The sequence below is a fragment of the Tenrec ecaudatus genome, chromosome 3 (genome assembly GCF_050624435.1).
Source record: "Tenrec ecaudatus isolate mTenEca1 chromosome 3, mTenEca1.hap1, whole genome shotgun sequence".
In the NCBI taxonomy this organism is placed as follows: domain Eukaryota; kingdom Metazoa; phylum Chordata; class Mammalia; order Afrosoricida; family Tenrecidae; genus Tenrec; species Tenrec ecaudatus.
In genome coordinates this window covers 145,901,006-145,917,485 of record NC_134532.1, presented here as the reverse complement: position 1 = coordinate 145,917,485, position 16,480 = coordinate 145,901,006, and the positions used below count along the sequence as shown (strand labels likewise).

At 44.7% G+C, this 16,480-nt stretch overlaps 1 protein-coding gene across 1 annotated transcript in view; it reads left to right on the top strand.

Annotated features, from left to right (window-relative positions):
• Nucleotides 1-16,480, top strand: part of FRAS1 (Fraser extracellular matrix complex subunit 1) — a 587,299-nt gene that overhangs the window by 400,212 nt on the left and 170,607 nt on the right. The window contains exons 29-30 of the mRNA XM_075544919.1: nt 1,301-1,627; nt 15,053-15,206. Coding sequence (XP_075401034.1) covers nt 1,301-1,627; nt 15,053-15,206 — 481 coding nt within the window. The remainder of the gene's footprint in view (nt 1-1,300; nt 1,628-15,052; nt 15,207-16,480) is intronic.

The following is a 16,480-nucleotide window of genomic DNA, read 5'->3' as shown; positions in this document are numbered from 1 at the left end:
TTCTCATGCACAGAATTATAGCTGTAGAATTCTCTCTCAGGAATTCTGTGGGATAGCTGTCACGTAGCGTCTCATTATGTGATGATTATAATGATGCATTAGTTAGTTAGATGTTGCTTAAATGGCTAGTATAATTTCCATGAGCCCAAGAAATTAGTTGTAAAGAAAGTAATTTGGATTAAAGAAGACAGTGTGCTAAGAATAGTCTTGGATGGTTCAACTTCAAACAATATAAAATACCACCTAAGACAGTGTTTTCTTTGGCTTCTGGCCTTGATGTGTGTGTGTGTGTGTGTGTGTGTGTGTGTGTGTTTCTTTCTGTTGTGGTTCATTAATTTTTTACTTTGTGAAAGAACATCTTATCTGCTGATTTAAGTCTGACGATCCTCAGGAAAGCCTTGTGCCTTTTGCTATATTAGGAGTGTGGCGTGACCTAACCAGGTGGCTGCCTTGCTCACCGAGACTGTAATCTTCTCAGCCTTTACAACTCCAGGTGGGGTTGGGTGGGTTGGGTCCTATCAAGATTTGGATCAGAATGTGAGGAAATTGACTAGGAGGCACCAGCAATAGCATGGATTCAGAATGCAGAAATATCTTCTTAGCATGCTGCAATGTGACCTGGAGCGAAACGTTCAGTTTTCAAACACAGGTCTCACAATCCCACACCTCCTGTGAGTCTTTCTTGTATGCAGGCAAGTGATGGTTGGATCCCACAGTACTCCGCTGCCCTCGGTTCCAACGGATCGTGTATGCATATATAATATAATCAAGAAAGCAAAGAAGTGAGAGATTTAGAAGCAAGTAGCTCTGGTCAATGGCTTCTCATCCACACTATGGTTTAGGGATGGTTTAAGAAATCTCTAGAACAGTGGTTCTCAAAACTTCCTAATGCCATAACCCTTTAATATAGTTCCTCATGTTGTGGTGACCCCCCAACCATAAAATTATTTTCGTTGCTACTTCATAACTGTCATTTGGCTACTGTTATGAGTTGGGCGACCCCTGTGAAAGAGTCATTTGACCCCCAAGGGGGTCACGGCCCACAGATTGAGAACCGCTGCTCTAGAACCTAAAGGCAAGAGTGATGTAGCCACACTTACTGTGAGCACCACAAGTGACCATGCCCCTGACAAATACTTTCTCTACAAAGCAGTCTGGCACCTTCCGGGACCATCTAGATCTCCTTAGAAAGCAGAGCTATATCAGTTAGGTGACACACAGCTGGGATCTAGTTCATGATATTGTCCTCTCTTTCTTGATGGAATGACTTCTCTTCCCTATGTTCCCTTCAACTCTTTAGGCCCCGTATGTGCTGAGAAACGAAGTCCTCCACATCAGCAAAGGAGAGAGTGGACGCATCACCACTCAGCTGCTTGACATCCGGGACGATGACAACCCCCAGGACGTGCTGGTTGAAGTGCTGGATCCTCCACTCCACGGCCAATTGCTCCAGATGCTTCGGGCTCCCACAACCCCTCTCTATCAATTCCAACTGGATGAACTCTCCCGGGGGCTTCTCCATTATGCTCACGATGGCTCCGATAGCACATCTGATATCGCAGTCCTGCAGGCCAGTGATGGCCACTCCTTCCGAAATATACTGTTCCACGTGAAGATGGTGCCCAGGGTAGGTGGCATTTGTACCGCTACCGCTTTCGTGCCCCTCTATGTAAAGTTTCACGCTGACAGTACTTTCGTTAAGCATAAAGTTAAGATATGACTAGCTATTCATTTCTTCAAGGACTGGGTGGTACAATTTGTGATCAACTGCTAATCCAAAAGTTGGGGATTCTAATCCCCCCAGTGACAGCCGGAGCACAGGACCGGCGATCTGCTTCTGTAAAGACACCCACAGGAAGCAGCCAGACTCCGACACGCAGGGTCGCCGTGAGTCTGTGGGGTCGACTCATCGGCAGCTGCCCACAGCCATCCATTGATTCAAACATTGGTTAAAAACCTGTTTTGTAGGTGCTTAGGAAATTCAGGAACTTAAAAACGTATTTGTCAGTCTCAGAAGGCAATATCTATTTTGTTCTCCCTTACACTGAAAGACCTGTTGGTTTGTTCTTTACAAAACGGGGCCCCTGATGTTTTGCCGAGTTGCTGCAGCATGATCGACTGATCCTTCTCGCCTGCCTGAGCACGAGCCTCAGAGTCAGGGCATCCCTTTCCATCTCTGCCCCCTGGAACAGCTTGTGAACTGTGTAGCTCAGAGTCAGGCAGATGCTTTTAGATCGAAGGTTCAGTTCACCCATTCTGTAAGCCAGACTGAAGTTGAGAAAGGGAACTCTGTTTTCATAGTGTGTGTCCCTGAGGAAGGGTACCATGCTGGTTAAAATAGAGTGAGCAGAACAGAGGAAGACCCACCCAAGAGTGAATGACATAGTAGCTTTTATATTGGGTTCAAACTTAACAATTGTGAGACCGGAGCAGGCCGGGCAGTGATTCATTCGTTGCATCACTCAGCTGCTTGACAGCCGTGATGATGTGACTCAGCACATGGCAGAATCTAACAACAGCAAAGGGGCCCTTGGAGCCCAGGGAAGGGCTGTGTTTCCTGGCCAAAGTCTTCTTGCACCATCTTCACATGTTTTTTCTATACCTGTGTGTACCTTTAATATTACTTACTTCATATTTTTTTTCAAAATCAGTATTTTTATAGCAGCCTCATCCTAATAAATGTTGTTTGGCACTGCACTATGGAGCCAGTTCCAACCCATAATCACCCCGCGCACGACAGAATGAAGTGCTGCCTGCTCCCGCGCCGTCCTCGCACTTGTTCAGCTTCCGTGTCGGAGCCCTTGTTGCAGTGCCTGGGTCAGTCCACCTCAGCGAGCGCTCCCTTTCCCTCTGCTTTCCTAAGCATGCTGTCCTCTTCCAGAGACTGGTCTCTCCTGGTGCCAGCCCAATAGAACTTGCCCATCCCCCAGGGAGGAGGCTATATGTAGATCCTTGTAATTGGTCCTCCCTTTCCACCCCACCCTCCCTCCACGCTGTCCATGTTTCTAAGGAGCACTCTAGTGTACTTCAGAGATTGTACTTTATCCCCCTGTGGATTCTTCTGGCATCAGTATTCTTTGCCAACACCATGAGTCAAAGGTGTCAGCTCTTCGCTCTTTCTAATTCATTGTCCAGCTTTCACGTGTATATGAAGTAACTGAAAACACCATGGCATCTATCCGGCACATCTTAGTTCTCAGAGCGACGCCTCTGCTTTTTAACACTCGAAAGACGTCTTGTGCAATAGCTTTGCCCAATTCTGCATGTCATTTGATTTCTTCATGGCTGCTAACATGAGCATTGATTGTAGAGCAAAAATATATTATGTATATATTTGACAACCTTAATTAATCTCTTCTCTTTATCTCAGGATGTTGTACATTAGTTTGATTGTGAAGAATTCTGTTTTCTTTATACTCTCTTCTAATCTATATTGAAGGCTGTAGTCTTTGATGTCCATCGAAATATTTCACGTGAAATCATAGGTTTAATGTAGAATTATACCTTTTTCTAAACTAGAATTAATATGTAATCACTTTTTAAAAGTTTATCCTTGCACTTCATAAAATGTTCTTGAATTCCACTAATGGGATTGGTCTCACACACTTTGGGAAATATTCCAAACCGAAGCCAAAGTTGCTGCCATCAAGTTGTGCCAACACACAGTGACCGTTGAGGACAACATGGAACTGTCCCTGTTGGTTCCCGAGACTGTAACTCTTGACAGGAGTAGAAAGCCTCGTCTTTCTCCTTTGGAGTGGCTGATGGTTTCAAATTACCAACTTTTCACATCACAGCCCAGTCAATAACCACTATGCTACCAGGACGCCTCACTTTCTAAACCATTTATTGACCATAATTAGTGATATTTCACTCAAGCTCCCTTTCTCAGTTGTAGCAGACTGACTCTCCCATGGTTGCAGATTGGGGAACTTACAAATTATTTTTTCTGACTTTTCATTCCCAATAGCAGTATCTACTGAGGTGTCGTTCGTGATTAGTGGCAAAGATTGATTTGCTGAGGACAGTTTAGAAATCACCTGTCAGTTTCACACAACAATCCCTTAAAATTTGCGATTGATCATCGTGAGGGTGAACAGCTGAATCTAATACGGTCTGCTAGCTAGTTTCTGAGGCTGGTGTCTCGTTATTATCGGGTGCTAGAAACCATGATGGGGGTTCGAGATAGATGGGAGTAACTGAAGGCTGCTGATGAGATAAAGTTGGCATTTAGCCATCTCCTAGCGAATCCTGATTATCAGCCCCTTGCCATCGCCTTGGGAGATGAGGGTTCGTTCTGAAGCAATGAAGTCTAGACTGACTTAGAAAGTTTTCTTTTTTTCCTTCTTGGTTTCTTTCCAAAGCTTGTTACAGGATTCCAGGACAGGACCAGCGGGCTTCCCTCTCCTGGTTTTGATCTCTGTGTTTGGAGCTCCGCTCAGTATATTGCACACTGCATGTGAGATGGCCCAAGGTGGAAGGGCATTTGAGGATTTTAGTTGCTTTGACTACTAAAATCAAACAATAGAATTTTGATTCATTTGTATAGCACCCAAAACCCCCTCCAAACTCACTGCCAAGGAGTAGATTCGGACCACTAGTGACTGTAGAGCAGGGGAGAACAGCCCCGTGGGTTTTCCGAGACTATAATTGCCTATAGGAGTAGAAAGCCTCCTCCTTCTCCTGCTGAGTGGCTGGTGGTTTCCAACTGCTGACCTTGCAACTCACAGCCCAATATGTAACCCACTCCTCAACCAGGGCTCCTTCATGAGGCACGGCACTTATGGTCCTTCTAACTTGTGAGTCAGGTGTGATTTTGAAACCTCACAGCCCTGAAAACGATGCAGAGCATAGTTTTATTTCAGAATCAACTCAACAGCAACAAGAGCAGCTGCTTTTTGTTAAATCATTATATTGGGGCTCGTACAGCTCTTATCACAATCCATCCATCCATCCATCCATCCATCCATCCATCCATCCATCCATCCACTGTGTCAAGCACCTTTGCACATGTGTTGCCCTTATCATTTTCAAAACATTTTCTTTCTACTTGTGCCCTTGGTATCAGGTCATTTCCCCCACCCTCCCTCCTCATGAACCCTTAATAATTTATAAATTATTGTTTTTTTCATATCTTACACTGTCTGATGTCTCCTTTCATCCACTTTCCTGTTGTCCATCTCCCTGGGAGAGAGTTATATGTAGATCATTGTGATCAGTTCCTCCCACCTTCCCCTTAGCCTCCTGGTATCGCTACTCTCATTATTGGTCCTGAGGGGTTATCTGTCGTGGGTTTCCTGTGTTGTGAGCTCTGAATCTGACCCGGTGTCCATGCTCTGGTCTAGCTGAATTTGTAAGGTATGCTTGGGGTCATGATAGTGGGGGAGAGAAAGCATTGAAGAACTAAAGGAAAGGTATATTTTTCATTGGTGCTGTACTGCACCCTGACTGGTTGGTCTCTTTCTTGTGACCCTTCTGTAAGAAGATGTCCAATTGTCCACAGATGGGCTTTCGGTCTCCATCTATAGGATATTTTTTTCTGGGTTGAGTAGAGAAACAAATTCAGAAACGCAAATGTGTAGAAGAAAGAGTTTTATATAAAAGAGCAACTGTATATTGAGAAAACATCCCAGCCCAGTCCAGATCAAGTCCATAAGTCTGATATTAGAACATAGTTCTGCTACCAATCTATAAATTACTCTTCAGGCTCTCACAACACATGAAATGACACAGAATGCAGGAAGGTAACAGTCCAGTGGGTGGGAAGTCTTGTGGATCCTCTGGCAGTGGAACCATCTCAGCACTGGCAGGGGTCTCCCCGTGACTCCTCCTACTCCAAGGCTCTAGGGTAGTTCCATGTGTCTTGTCAGTAGGATGTCTTGCAGGGAGTGTGTATCTGGCCTCCAGTCAGCTATTTATCTACATGGTGCCTCCAAATGAAGTCATCGAACTCTTACCTGATTGACAGGCTAGACTCCACCCCTTCACAAGTTGACAAGAGATTATGTAACTGCCACACACACCCTTCCCTTCACCACCATCCCCAACAAAAGAGTATTTGATGATGTTGCTTAAGCACAACTGCATGTCTTACGGGCTTTGATTCCTTGGCTTGGAAGTTTAGGGTCATGGTTTCATGGGACATTCCAGATCGTTGGCCTAAAACCATGTGTTTGGTGCCACTGTTTGACTTCCAAGATTTTTGTTGGGGGCTTGGGGAGTTAAGAGTTCACGAGTGGCCATGTAAGGCAAAGTTGGTCTCTCTTTGGGACCTGAGAGGATAAGAGTCTGAAATAGGAGGTGAATATGGGATGTGTGGATAATTGCTTCCATGAACAACAGTCTCCTTGGCCCTTGGAACAGAAGAGTTAGATGATGCCTGGCTATCATTATTGAAAATGAAAAACCTTGAGGAAAGATTCCATTGACCAATACTCGTCAAAAGGAGAGTGGGGCCGGAGTACCTAAGTTAAAATTAGTATGGACGGTAGACTTTTGGGGAGTCGTGGAGGGTGGATGAACCCCAGAAACGATTATCCTCCGCTAAAGCCTTCTTCAAACTGAACAGTGGTTTCTCTTCATCAGCTGAAAGGACCTGCCTCGACCATTATGGTCTCTTCTTCAGAATTGTCCATTGGGATCGAACTGACAGCAGCAACTTGAAAGATTAAATAGGAGCCTCAGGAGGCAGCGAGTTTAGTTTAATGTCCTCATTAGAAGAGGATATTAATCAGAACAGGGGAAGAATAGTTGCACAATTCTAAGAATATAATGCCACTAAATTGTGCATGTAAAAACTAGTATTGGTGCATATTTTGCTGTGTACATTCCAAACCATAAAATGAATAACATTAAGGAAAAAGATTTCTGTAATGTTTCATGAATATAAATTAGTTTTTGTTTTAGAAATCCACAGTACTTTTCCATACGTCTATTCGATAGATGTTTACAATTCGTATTTCTTTGAATAAGATTAGAATAAAGGGTTTAGGGCTGTATTCTTCTAAAAGGGATATTCCATGAGGGGAAGATTTTGTTTTTCACCTTGAGCCCTGACAGTCGATGTGAAGGATCCTAATGAGTGGTGCTGTGAGTTAGATGTTGGAGGTTCAAAACCCTCCAGCCACTCTGGAGTGGAGAAGATGAGGCTGTTTCTCCTAGAGAGGATTTGACTTGGAAACCCTTGCTGTGAGTTGGAATCAACTTAGCGGCTGTGGGTTTTAAAAGTGGTTGATGGGAACAACCCCACTGGATCTTCACAACCATTCAATGTTTGCACTACTTTTATCTCCAATTTCCAAAATCGGAAACTAAAGGCTTAAAAATGTTTATGTTCACGAAAGTGTTTTAATGCTGGGGATGTGATTTTAACTGAAATGTATTTCACTCCCCACAGGTGCTCACGCGACTTTTATTGTAGCCTGTATTTTTCAGTGTTTGGTCTTATACATTTTCACCCTCCTATTGAGCAGGATGAAGTTCGAGTACTTTAGTGATTGTTCAATGTCCTCCCTAAGCATCCTGAGTCCCTCACCGCCTGGAGGCTTCTCTTTGGACTCACCCCAGCGTGTGAGGCTGTCAGCCTGAGCCTCCGAGCACCCAAGTAGACAGTTGTCATACGATGGGCACACAAGTCCTTACCCTGAGGTTATATGTGGAGTGCAGTTGAATCCTGGCTAACTATGGCTGGTAGCTTAAATGGACTGAGCATGGAGTGTCAGTCTAATTTCTAGTGAATGGATAGACAAATTAATCCTAATATGGTCCACCATGACGGGGAAGGACAAAGAGGAGAAGGGATATAAAAAGAAGCCCATGAGAACCAGGACTGTGTCTCGCCTACTCTCCTGGGTTGGGTACTCCATAGAAGGGTTTGTCAGATGGACAGGGGATGCAACAGGCTCGAGGGGCTGGTGCTCGTACTCCTGCCCTCTGAGAGAAGCCCTGGGAGCGCCTCTGCGACTCTGCGGGGGCCCAACCAGGTCTGAGTGGAGGAGCTGTCATGGCTACCCTTGCTTTTCAAATTGTGCACCCACTTCCTCCAAATTTATATTTTTATCCTTAGTCTGACAGCGAGAAACTCAACTGCCACCCTGCGGGCCTATACTGAGGAGAAAATAGAACTCGGGCTGGTGTTGAAACATGTTCTGTTGGGAGAGAGAGGCAAAAGAAAATCAAGAAGATTACAACGTAGTAAGGAATGCTTTGCTGAACAGGCTTTCATTAATTGGGTGGATTACCAAGTGCTAGGCTGCTAGAGATACGGTTCTACAGTGATTTGGCATCTAATAAGGGCTGAAGTGTGGGCCGGAGAATGTCGTTCTTATTGGGGGGCCTCTCGTCTCTGCCGGGCTTATGAGGAATTACCTTCCTTCTCATTAATTAAGGTGCCTCTGGAAACCATGCCTCTTTTTCCACTTTGGCAATAAATCTGATGATCTTTCTGACCCCGTGTGTTGTTATTTGAGCAATTGCTTTCCACAGCTGAGTAAGGCTTTAGTGTTAAAAGTCCCCAAGTGTTGTGCTGTGAGCTGGATGGAAAATTCCATTGCTGAGAGTCCTCCCTGCCTGTCTGACCTCGGTTAAGCTGTGTGCAGCTAAAAAGCCCTGTCTTGTTTCCCTCAATTTCAGAAAAGGTTAACTTCCCATTGGTTGCTTTATAGGGGCACAGTTTGATACTAATGTGAGTTTATGGGAATTAGAGGTATCGACAGCAGAAGAAAAGTGTTTGTTTTTAGAGGGCCTATCTGCCTTGTAAATAAATACATTTTCCCCATGTGTTGTGATTACCACCTCCTTTGGTTGGCTTATCTAGTTCAATTTTACATCTTGTGGGGAACTCCTGGTGCACAGTGGGCTAAACATTGGTCTGCAAGACCTGTAGTTCAAATCTAACTGTCATTTGTAGGGTGGAAAAACGAGTCTGGCTGCTTCCATAAAGATTGATAGGGTCAATGTGTGCATAAGCAAATGTGGTGAAGAAAGCTGACAGTGCCTGGCTATCAAAAGAAATAGCGTCTGGGGTGTTAAAGGCTTGAAGAAAAACAAAAGGCCATCTAGCTGAGAAGCATCAAAGCCCACATGGAAGATGCACACCAGCTTGGCTGACCACGAGGCGTAGAAGGGACCAGTTATCAGACATCAGAGAACTAAAAATCATATCAGTGGCTGCCCACGTCCCTGATAGCATCTAGGGTCTTAAAGGCTCAAAGATAAACAAGTTGCCATCTAGCTCAGAAATAACAAAGACCACATTGGAAGAAACACACCAGCCTGTGTGACCACGAGCTGCCAAAGGGATCAGGGATCAAGCATCAAGGAATAAAAAATCATATCATTGTAAATGAGGGGGAGTGCAGAGTGGAGACTCAAAGCCCATCAGTAGCCAACCGGATACCCCTTACTGAAGGGTTGTGGGGAGATGAGTCAGTCAGGGTTCAGGGTAGCAATGATGAAACATATAACTTACCTCTAGTTCTTAAATGCTTCCTCCCCCCACCCCCCACTATCATGATTCCTATTCTGCCTTACAAATCTGGCTAGACAAGAGGATGTACAGATAGAAACTGGAAACACAGGGAATCCAGGACAGATGACTCCTCCAGGACCAGTGGTGAGAGTGGCGATGCTTGGAAGTGGAGAGAATGTAGGGTAGAAAGGGGGAACTGATTACAGGAATCTACATATAGCCCCCTCCCTCTGGGAGGGACAGCAGAGAAGAAGGTGGGGGGAGACATCAGACAGTGTAATATATGACAAAATAATAATAATTTATGAATGATGAAGGGTTCATGAGGTGGGGGGGGAGTGGGGAGGGAGGGGGAAAATGAGCAGCAGATATTAAGGGCTCAAGTGGAAGGCATATGTTTTGAGAATGATGATGGCAACAAAGGTACATATGTTCTTGACACAATGGATGTAAGTATGGATTTTGATAAGAATTGTACAAGCCCCCAATATAATGATTTTAAAATAAAGATTGATAGGGTCTTGGAAACCCTAACAAGCAGTTTCAGCTCTGTCCTGTGGGGTCACTGTGAATCGGAATCCGGTGGTGGTTCCAGGGCATTGCTCAGTGTACACACTCAGAAAATGTTCATTAAACGGAAGCATGCAGAGAAAGAGAGAGAGCGCTGGCCTTGCTGGGGTCGGTTATGTGTTGGACTGTGGACGCGGCTAGGTCACCCATTTGAACCACCGGTTGCTTCAAGAGGGAAAGCTGAGACTGTTTACTCTCATAAAGATTTATAGTTTCAAAGGCCCTGAATAAGGTCTCTGTGAGTCAGAGTTGACTCAAAGGCTGTGTGTGCGTGCGTGTGTATGTGTATACAGAACCTTCTCTCCATATAGATTTCACCAGTATATTGTGTGTCGATATACACATCTGTGTATGTATGTGGAAAGCTTTTTAAACTGTGTATGTATACATAAATATGAAAAACGGTTGAAATCCATTAATCTGTATGGAGAGAAATTTCTATGTTGCTCTTGACCAAAAAAGCAAGCTTCTGAGACTCACCTTGCCCCCAGACTGGCAACCACAAAAAAATAGTTCAATTGTCTTTCATTCTCTCTTTATCTTGGTAAATAGCATGTGAATTCTACCTTATTCTGCCATCCTTCCCCGATATGATTCCTTCTCAACATCCATGTTATCCTATACAATGAACTTTTAAGCACTATTGGATAAATAAGCCCATGAAACTTAAGGTATTTTTCTTATAGACTAAGTAAAAATATACTGTGGGGCTGATGGTGAAACTACTATCAATTGTTTATATGTACCATATATACTCGAGTATAAGCTGGCCTGAATATCAGGCAGGCATCTCATTTTACCACAAAAACTGCATTAAAAATGTGCTGAAACGCTCGGCTTATACACGAGTATATATGGTAAATTCAGGTTGAAGCTGAAGAAAATCAAAAGAAGTCCATGAAAGCCAAAATATGACCTTGAGTGTAACCTGAATTTCAAGAACTTTCCAGGAACCATTTCACTGATGTAACACAGTGAACAATAATCACAGGAGACTGATGAGCTGTGGAGGCCTCAAGATCCTTGTACATCCAGAAAGCTAAGTTCACTAAAAAGATAGGAAAGAGTGAGAAGATCTAAGTGCATGTCAGAAGAGGCTTGGAAACTTGCTCTTAATAAAGAAACCGAAAGAAATGAAGTCAAAGACCTGAACAGAACATTTCAAAGGGTAGCTTGAGAAGACAAAGTAAAATGTTGTAATGAAATTTTGTGTGAAGACCTAGACTTAGAAAAGCAAAACGGAGGAGTGACACTTCATTTTTGGCTTGTAACTTGAAGATTGCTGCCCTAACGGACTTGGTTGCCAGCCTGTTTATAGTCCTACAAATTGCTAGAAAAGGATGTTATGTTTGATACAGTAGCGGGTTAGCAAAAAGGAGAGGCACCCCCCAGGAGAGGGACTGGCAGCATGGTACAACTAGGGGCACAAGCACGCCAACGCTTGTGAGGCGAACACAGGACTGGCCCACACTGGCTTCTGTTCTAGACAAGCTCACCACCTGCTGATCTGAGAGCATTCGGCAGCATCATCTCTGAAGTGAATGGGAAGAACTAGTTAATTTAAAACGTACTTAATCACGCCTCCAGCTTCCCTCATTGGGGTTTCATTGATTGCTCGTGTGGGACTCTGAAGAAGAGATAGAACCCAGGGCAGGAGGTTGTCAGTGGTTATGATGCTGGAGGATTATAGGCACGATTATGCAGCCTCCTTCCCTTCCCCAAGCACAGTCAAAGAAGGCAAATGCTACAATGTTAGATCCTTGGGAAAATCTCCTTAAAGTTTCTTGGCCTTTCAGGACCACCTAGCTGTAGAAAAGATGAGGTATATTCTCCTACCTGTCCAGTCTTGGATCTTCCCTGGGCCCAATCCCTATAGAGAATGTGCCTTCCTACGGTGTGGGGACCACTACCATTGTTTTCCCTGGATGGTGTCATTTGTTCCTTAAGCACTGTAAAGAAGTAATTTAGGCCACACCACCATCAGCAGTGGCCGCTGTGTTAGTTCTGATCGTGGCAACCCCCTGGGTGTCCGAGTGTAACTGAACGGCCGAGTGTTTTCAGTGGTTGCTTTCTTGAGAAGTAGAGTGCCAGCCAGGCCTTTCTTTGGAGGTGTGTGTAGGTGGGCTCAAATCGTCCCGTCAGCAACCGAGCCGAGCATTGCCACCACTCAGGTACAACCGCTGAAGCAGCAGGCCTGCATATGTATTCTGCTGCAACATAAACTCTAAAAGGCCCACCTGTGAACTTCCAGGATCGCTGCTCCAGAACCCCCAATATTTCTATCACAGGCTGGGCTGCTCACACATTAGCGTTGTCCCCACCATCGGGGATCTTGCTCAGATGAAGATTCTGATTCAGAATGTGGGGCCTGAAATTCTGAACTAATAATACAGTGTCTAATGCGACTGATACGTGGACTTTGAGTGAAGAGGAATCCTCTCTCCTCAAAAGTAGCGCTCCAACAGGAACTGCCGAGAACTTGATTGATGAAGTCTAGTCCCGATGGAGAGCAGAGTGTGTTCGGATTATAGGACAGGGCTCGCACACCTGGAAAGGGACACCTCACTTGGACACTGCAGTCCAGTCACATGGTGGTTGGTCTGTGAATGACCTCCATCACCATAATCCAAGCGGACTAGGGCCCTGCTGTTAGAAGGTGCTCTGGCAATTAAGAAGCCTGCACCCAAGTATATTCTGTTAGATGAAACTGCTTAACGTGTTAGTGGGAACTCCCCACCGCCCCTTCCCCCAAATCCTGGGAGATCATATGCAAAATTTCTGACACACTTTTGATGTTGTCATAAATAGTGTGCTTTGCTCATTGAGATACCAGAAAATTCTCTGGGAGAATTCTCAGCACCGAATAGACTAGACTACTAGACTAGAAAATGCCTTTGCTGTTGTGTTCTCAGGCACTAGTGGGTCAGTCTCCTGGTGTCAGTGGTGAAATAGCAGTGTCCTCCCGGGAGGGGCAAATGCCCACGTGCTAAGGGACTGCAAAGGAATCTTTCCTGTCTCCTCTTCAGAATATTCTCCTCCGGGGAGTGTGGCTTGCACATAATTTAAAAAATTACTCCTCCTGAAATGCCCGATTTTTACAAACCAGAATTTGCTGATTTTTAAAGTATGGAAACAACCTGAAAACTGCACACCAGCAGCCTCGCTATCTCGTTCTGTCGAAAATGTCCATGAGGAGGCCCTGGACTTGGGCCTGGCAGTGTGCGTTAGTGACAGTAGCGCCAGCAGTTAGAAGGGTTGTCTTCTCAGGAGTGCTAAATAGATGTGGGTTTCTTCAGCCGAACTCGTCCCAACTGTTGTTTCTAAGGCTTCACTTTCAATCATCTTCCAAGGCCTGTCAAGTCTGCCTCTGGAGCGCGTCTGGAGCCATTTTCCAATACTCCATTCTCCCTGCAATTACCCTCTCCTAGGACCTCATCTTCTCTCACCAAGCCATTACAAGAACTTGTTAAATGGTTTCTACGGCTCCAGATGCATCTCAAATCTGTCTCTCGCCACTGGAGCCTGTCTGTGTAAAACCCAGATTCCATCACCCCATTCCCTTCTCCGAAGGCTGGTGTAGACTGGGTATTGCTTACAAGATGAATTGGAACGTTTGGCTTCGCCTCAACCTGTGGTGTCCTTTAAGAGCCTTTCTCTTTTTACCACCCCCCCCCACCTCAGTTCCCTACACTCTGCTTGCAGCAGGTGCTTGGATGTTTTATTAATATCCAATGTCTATGTCTAATGTGTTCTCCTTTGCTGAGTCCTCTGCCGGGAGTGAGTTTTTCTATCATTTCTCTATCAAGAAATTCTCCATTATTTTTATTCAAGAATAAACTGGAAGGAAAGAATCTTGAGCCTCCATTTCCCCAAAGAAGAGCCTTCTTTGCCTTCCCAGAACCCTGGCACAAGCTTCCTATTTGTTGATGTTGCGGACTTCATCATTGGAGTAAAAGTTCTGAAAGTGACGTCTGTTTCATGCATCCTTTTCCACCCCAGCCTCTAGCTGCCCTTTAGCACGCCCCAAACAAACCCACCACCGTTGAGTCCATTCCAACTCACAGGTCCCTGAGAGCTTCTGAGACTGTACATCTTCATGTGACCAAACAGGCTCCTCTTTCTGCTGAAAAGCAGTGCGTGAGCCTGAGCCTCGGTCCCTGTGGTTGGCAGCCCAGCACTTTGCCCGTTGCCCCACCAGGATTCCTTTATCCTTCAGACCCAAACCAACATCAAAACAACCCCAACTCACTTCCGTCAAGTGGATTCCGGCACATGGTGACCCCATAGGGCCGAGGAGCACTACTCATGGGTTCTCCATCTTCACGGGAGCGGAAAGCCTCCTCTTGCTCCAGCAGAGCAGCTGGCAGGCTCACTTCCTACCTTGCAGTGAACACGCCATTGTGCAACCACTCTGCCACCAAGGCTTCTTCCTCTGCCCTAGAGAACTGAGAGATGCTTAATGTTTCTTGGAGGCTGGAAGATCGAATGGAAGGACAGGTAGATGGACAAATACAAGAAAGAGAGAGCTTTAGGATGATAATACCAAGGTCCACAGTTCAAAATCACCAGCCACTCCACGGGAGAGAGATAGCGCTTTCTACTCCCAGAAACAGTACAGGCTGAGAAATCCAGTGGGGCAGTTCTACCCTGCCCTACACAGGGCCACTTTGAGTCGGCATCGTCTCAATGGCAGTGAGTTTTGGTTTTGGTTTTGGTGTGGGATGAATTATTAGTTTATGTTTTATGTACACAGATATGCATGAATCTGTATACATGTACATATGTGTGCATATACATGAATCTATAGAGCCATACCCAAATCTCTGCACGTGATACACATAAATAGTCAAGCGTATATGAAACACACTTATCATGGCTCTAAATTTAGGAATTTCTCCTACATATTAGATGATGTGTAGTAATAGTTGTACCCAATAACTTAACGTTTTACAGGGCTGGTATTTTCTGATTTTACTTGAACCTAATTGTGTACTTTCCCCCCTTATTCTGTAGAATGATGGAAGACTTCGCCTTGTGGCCAATTCAATGGTGTGGGTTCCAGAAGGCGGGATGCTGCAGATTACCAACAGAATCCTACAGGCAGAAGCACCACGTGCCAGCGCCTCAGACATCATCTACAAAATCACACCAGACTATCCCCAGTTTGGTAATTGTTTCCCTTTGGCACAATGTTGTCCTTGCAATTAGCCATCTTCGTCTAGTATGTGCCCCACAGCACCATTGTGATCCCTGTGAGCCTAGAGCTCCATACATCACCGAGTCATCATGTTCTCACATTGCATGTGTACACTTAAAACCATTGGATTTGTACTGCCGAACTGCATCATAGATTAAAAAACGGAAGGAAAGTTGCTTGTGAAAAGTAACTTGGCTACATGGGAGCTTCAAATAGCTGTGGGAAAATTCCACTACCTTTTCATTCCATTTTCCGTGACCTTCGAAGCCCTCTTGTATAAATCAGCTTAATTCTGGAGATCAGGCTTTTAAACGCACCTGAGGTCCATTCCAGAACAACACGAGCCTTCTTCTTGATGAGACTATTGTAAAAATTATCTAAAACATTCTTCAAGTTGGTCATTGTGGTGTGCACTCTCAGCAAGAGAGTGGACGAACATAACCTTTGAGTGTCTTTCCACCACCATCACCAAAAATACTGGAGAAAGTTTAGCAGAAATTACCAGGGGCTCCTAACTGACCTCCTCTGTGACTGGGAGGAAGTCTCCTGGTGCTGGAAACAAAAAGGGACGATGAAACGCTTCATATGTGTCTGAGCTGCTGCACAACTTTCCTGAAGAAGGGGTGTGCATGTCTCTATGACACGGGCTTGGGACTTAGGAAGAGAGTAGAGAGAGTGGGGGAGTAAGATCCTGTGTAAAGCCAGGGCTCTGGAAGACATGCCTTCAGTTAGAGGGACAGAATCAGAGTCCACAGGAATGGCAGGAAGATCAAGAAACCAGCCTGGCTGCTTCTGTTTCCCAGCAGAGGTGGTAGGCTTTGCTGAGAACCCAGAACTTGGGGTCTAGTACAGTCTCAGATCCAGAGTTGACTTTTACACTACGTGAATGGTCTAAGAGAACCAGCCCATTGGTGAGACATTGTTATGTAAATGGATCACTATGGTATGTGAGTACCAGGCAGAAATGAATAGATACCTCCATGAAAGAGCTACTCCTAAGCTAGGCCATACAGATGAAGCCTCCCTGAAGATTAACTCAGAATTTAAAATTATAGGCATTTAAAGAAACAATTACCATGACCAAATAAACAGCAAGATTTAAAATGTCAAGAATTTCAAATAAAGACATAACCTTATAGAAAATGTGAAGCAAGCATATTTAAGATGTCAAAGAAATGGAAGCTATAATAAAGAGCAAAATGCTTTAAAATAGTAAATGAACAAATAGGTTCTTTAAAAAAAAT